General features: G+C 38.9%; 1 protein-coding gene across 1 annotated transcript; it reads right to left on the bottom strand.

Annotated features, from left to right (window-relative positions):
* Positions 1-1333: 1333 nt before the first annotated feature.
* Positions 1334-3132, bottom strand: LOC114156859 (uncharacterized). The gene is made up of 2 exons (XM_028037391.1): positions 2996-3132; positions 1334-2255 (listed from the first exon to the last, which is right to left on the bottom strand). The coding sequence occupies exon 2, from the start codon at positions 2250-2252 to the stop codon at positions 1422-1424; it is 831 nt and encodes a 276-aa protein (XP_027893192.1). The 5' UTR covers positions 2253-2255; positions 2996-3132; the 3' UTR covers positions 1334-1421.
* Positions 3133-4216: the final 1084 nt, after the last annotated feature.

Below are 4216 nucleotides of genomic sequence, written 5' to 3'. Positions count from 1 at the left end.
TGTCTGGACTAAAACAAACATCTTTGCATGTTTGCACCAACAAAACACAAATCTGAACCCAGGGTTCGTCAGAACTGAGGGGCGGCTCGCTGCCGCTCCTTTCTGTTGTTTTAGTTTCCATTAAATGTTATCACAGAGTCTGAACATCAGCAGGGAAATGAGACACACAGACAATTAACTTCTCATTTTTTTCAGCAACTCCTAAGAAAAGATTTTGGAAAATGTAAAACTAAAGGAGACGATAGATTTTGTTAAACCTTTTCTGTGTCAATTTGACCATTTGGTTTGAAAGGGAATCTGTTAAATGTGAAAATGATGCCATGTTCTTCTGGCAGATTTTATTTCATTTTTTACGCTATGAACTCTAACATGATTCCCAAGGCCTTTAGAGACAAAGAGGCCTACAGCATCACACATCCTCCACCAGGTGCTCATAAATATGACTAAACATTGTGTTTAGTGTCTGAATTTATTAAATGTTGGGTCCTAATTGACACTTTATGTCTCCAATACTAAATATAATTGATTTAAGGTGGACTGAGTGACTTAACTCTCCAAACAATAAATCCCATCTCAACAGGAAGCTCAGAATTGACCTCCGTCTTTCTCTCTTCAGATAAAGCTGGAAGGTAGCAGGTTGTGTGAGGAACTAAAGTCCCGTTTGATTCGGACGGATCTGGTGGATTCTGTGAAACGGATGGAGTTCTGCCACCAGCAGGTCCTGCAAAGTTGATGTTTCATTAAATTTGGCATAATTTCATCATTATGACCACAGTTGGGTGGAAACGATACATTTACTTTAGTAACCTTTTTGAAGAAATTTACTTTTAAGAGTATTTTTACTACATTAAACTTTAATGAATTTTATTATGAAGTATTTTTACTTTTACTTGAGTAAAATTTCTGGATTTCTACCCACTGAATGAAAAACAAACATGTTTAAACCAAATGTTCCCCGGACTCAGACACACCTGCAGGTTCTGTTAAAGTTTCATCAGTTTTTTACTGAAAGAAACCGACTTGGAAAAAAAATATTTTGCCTAATTTTGTTATTATTTGTTACTAATATGAAACATTTTGATCCAACTTTTCCACTAAACTTTATATTTCTGTCTGTCTGATTATGTAATTTTAAAGTATTAAATGATTCTGATCAGTTAATCGGTACTTGATCTTTTAACAAAACCTTTTTTACTTTTACTTAAATAAAAACATGTTGAAACATGTTGCTAGTCTCACTTGAGTATAACTTTTGCATATTTTGCCCACCTCTGATTCTGACATTTTTTAAAATCCAGAATAGATAATATGATCGATTAATTCCTGCTAACTGTTTACTGGGTGTATATTTGTTTTTTTATTCTTATTTTGTGACATTTGAAACCCTCAGTCATTCTCAGTAACTTTCTAACTCTGGTTCTTTACTCTGCAGGTTTGATTCGGCTGCAGATCAGTGTTCTTGCACTGTGCAGAAACAGCAGCGGTAAAACCAGACTGCTGGGAACCGTGAGCCACATTCCTGAGTCCATCGCCGCACACAGATCCCCTCGCTCCATCGGAACCAGCTCAGTCAGACCCAGACACAAGGACAGGCTGCCGACCCGCAGCAGCAGGGCGCCTGTTATGATCACGATCATGTGGAAAGCCTTCTGCTTCGACTGGTCCGTCTGCCGCTTGCCGGGTTTTGACTCAGTTAGAGTGCGAAGAACAGACAGGCAGTAAAACATCATAGCAGAAACGCAGAGGCCCAGAAAGGAGAAGAAGGGGGTTGTGGGAAACGTAGGACTGTACCACGCTGTGACTCCGGCCCAGCCGAACCCCAGCAGCCAAACACGACCGGTGCTGAAGTTTCTGACTCTGAGTCCGAATGATTCTCTGAGGCGCATGTAGGTGACGGCGTGAACGACCGCCAGGTGGCGCTCCAGGCTGGTCAGGACGTGGAACAGCGTCTGGGTCAGTAACGTGATGCTGAACAAATACAACCCCAGCATGAAGGTGATGAAACTGTTGATGTACAGGCTGAAGGTGTTGAGCACCGATCTCAGGACGATCATGAAGTCGGTGTGGCTCAACTTGAGGCAGCGCCTCCATCGCTGGAAGCCCCTGCGGAGGATGAGGATGTAGAGCGGCAGAAGGAGGAAGATGCTGAGGAGAGAGTACATGGTGTTGGTGGCTTTGTTTCCTGTGGAGTTCTGGCAGGCCAAATAAATCAGAACCCCAGAGGAGCTGAAGGGAGACGGGTCCGAAGACATGACCTGCAGAAAACAACAGCAGGAGGAACTTTAGAATTTCTCTGCTTGAGGATTTTGCAACATGTTTTGTTGGACAGATGAACTAATAAATATCTTTGTCATTGTTTCCGGCACCAGATCTATTGGATCTGAGCCAGAACCAAGTGACCCACAGGCAGAAGAATCCTGTGCAACCAGGATCTGTGGATCACAAGTTGATGCAATGTTACTGTGGCAAGAGCTCGTTTATTCTGACACATTTTCAATTAAAGGAAAACAAATAAATGAAAAAATACAATTACAATACAATTCAAATTCAATCAACAAGATCTGGAGTTTCCACAAAGAAATAAAATAAAACTAAATGCACAAATAAAATAACATAGTAGCAAAAAAAAATGTAAGAAAATCTAATCCTAAATTAACATAATCAAACTGAACAAAACATTCAATCTACAACACAGGAACCACCAAGAATGGGCAGTTATTACCGTTACCGTGGTTACACCCACAACAAATAAATATAAATACACTTTTATGAGAAATAAAAATACTACAACACTACCAAATACAAACACAACATTGACTAATCAAGCCATTTAAATAAATCCAAACTCCCGAGGCTCCAACAACAAAAAGCAACAGATCAACGCTAATATAAAACTGTCCAAATTACAAATAAGTCATAAAAACATTACAAAACTAATCTTTATATATTTACAGAACATTTTAAATGGGTTTATAAAAGTTGCCTTTTATCCTACCTGTGGCTCTCAGAGGAAGCGAGTTGGTGCAACTTTACTCTGCAAGAGCTCCTTTACTCTGAGCCGCGCATGCGCAGAGCCAGGAAACTCGTTCTCCCTGTCAGACCCGCAGCGGCACGAGAGCGCCCCCTCTGGCAAGAAGATACATGCACACAACCAACACGTCCATATACAGAGGAGCAAAAAATAAAGAAAAGAAAAACGAAGACAAAAGACAAGACCAGTTCTGACTCAAAAGTAGGGGGTGTATTCATTTTTCTTTTTCTGTTTCTCAACCTGCTACACCTGCTTCTGATGCTTCACTTTCTAAAGCTGATCAATAATATTGACGATATTGATGATTTCCTGCCACTTCAGCTGTAGGGGAAACAAAGTGCAGCATTTACCCTCCTATCTGCTTCATCAGTTTCTTACTGTTCATTATTCTGAGGTAACATCAGTTAGTTAGAGATTTATAAATAAAGCTCTGGTAAAAATGAAGAGCCCACTGCACTGGTTGTTCCTCCAAATATGGATTTCTGAACTCTTCCTGAGTTAAAACATTAGTATTGTTGTTTAACTATTGAAGGTATATGCATAAAAAGAAATGAATTTGATACTTTGTAAGTAATTTATTATGATTATAAGCAATAATTTCAAGCCTTTTGCATTTTTGTTGATAACTGAATCACTAAATACATTTAAATTAAGTTGTGTCTTTTTATCCTGGTTCCTGTGGCTACATTGTAAAAATAATTTAAAAATAAATGTCTATTTATCACATCTTTTCTCTCCTTTAGTTCCATATTAAAATATTTAACCTTCTCTCTGTGGCGCTCTTTCCTTTGGCTGCATTTCAGTGGAAATCTTCCTGTTTACAATAATCAGGCTGTGAATTCAGGTGTTAAATATCAACTGTGAATCTGATCTTCTGAGGAAGCAAAATATGAAATAAGAAAATATTGTTATTATTATCATCATTATTGTGTTATTTATTTTCTCAGTATGTGTTCCTGGTGAAGCGTTTTAGTTTCTGTTTCTTCTGATTCATGTCTGACTGATTCTGCAAAGTCATGACTAACGAAACATTGCAGAGATTATCTGCTGATTATCTGCTGATTATCTGCTGATGCTAAACACAGTAAATTGGATTTCAAAGTTTGAACGCATCATTTTTCTGGTCTGATGTGAACCTGGGCTCTGAGGCGGGCCGTGGTTCTGAACAGAGAGATTCAGTTTGGT

Source organism: Xiphophorus couchianus, chromosome 14, assembly GCF_001444195.1.
Source record: "Xiphophorus couchianus chromosome 14, X_couchianus-1.0, whole genome shotgun sequence".
NCBI lineage: Eukaryota > Metazoa > Chordata > Actinopteri > Cyprinodontiformes > Poeciliidae > Xiphophorus > Xiphophorus couchianus.
This window is presented reverse-complemented; position numbering and strand designations above follow the sequence as displayed.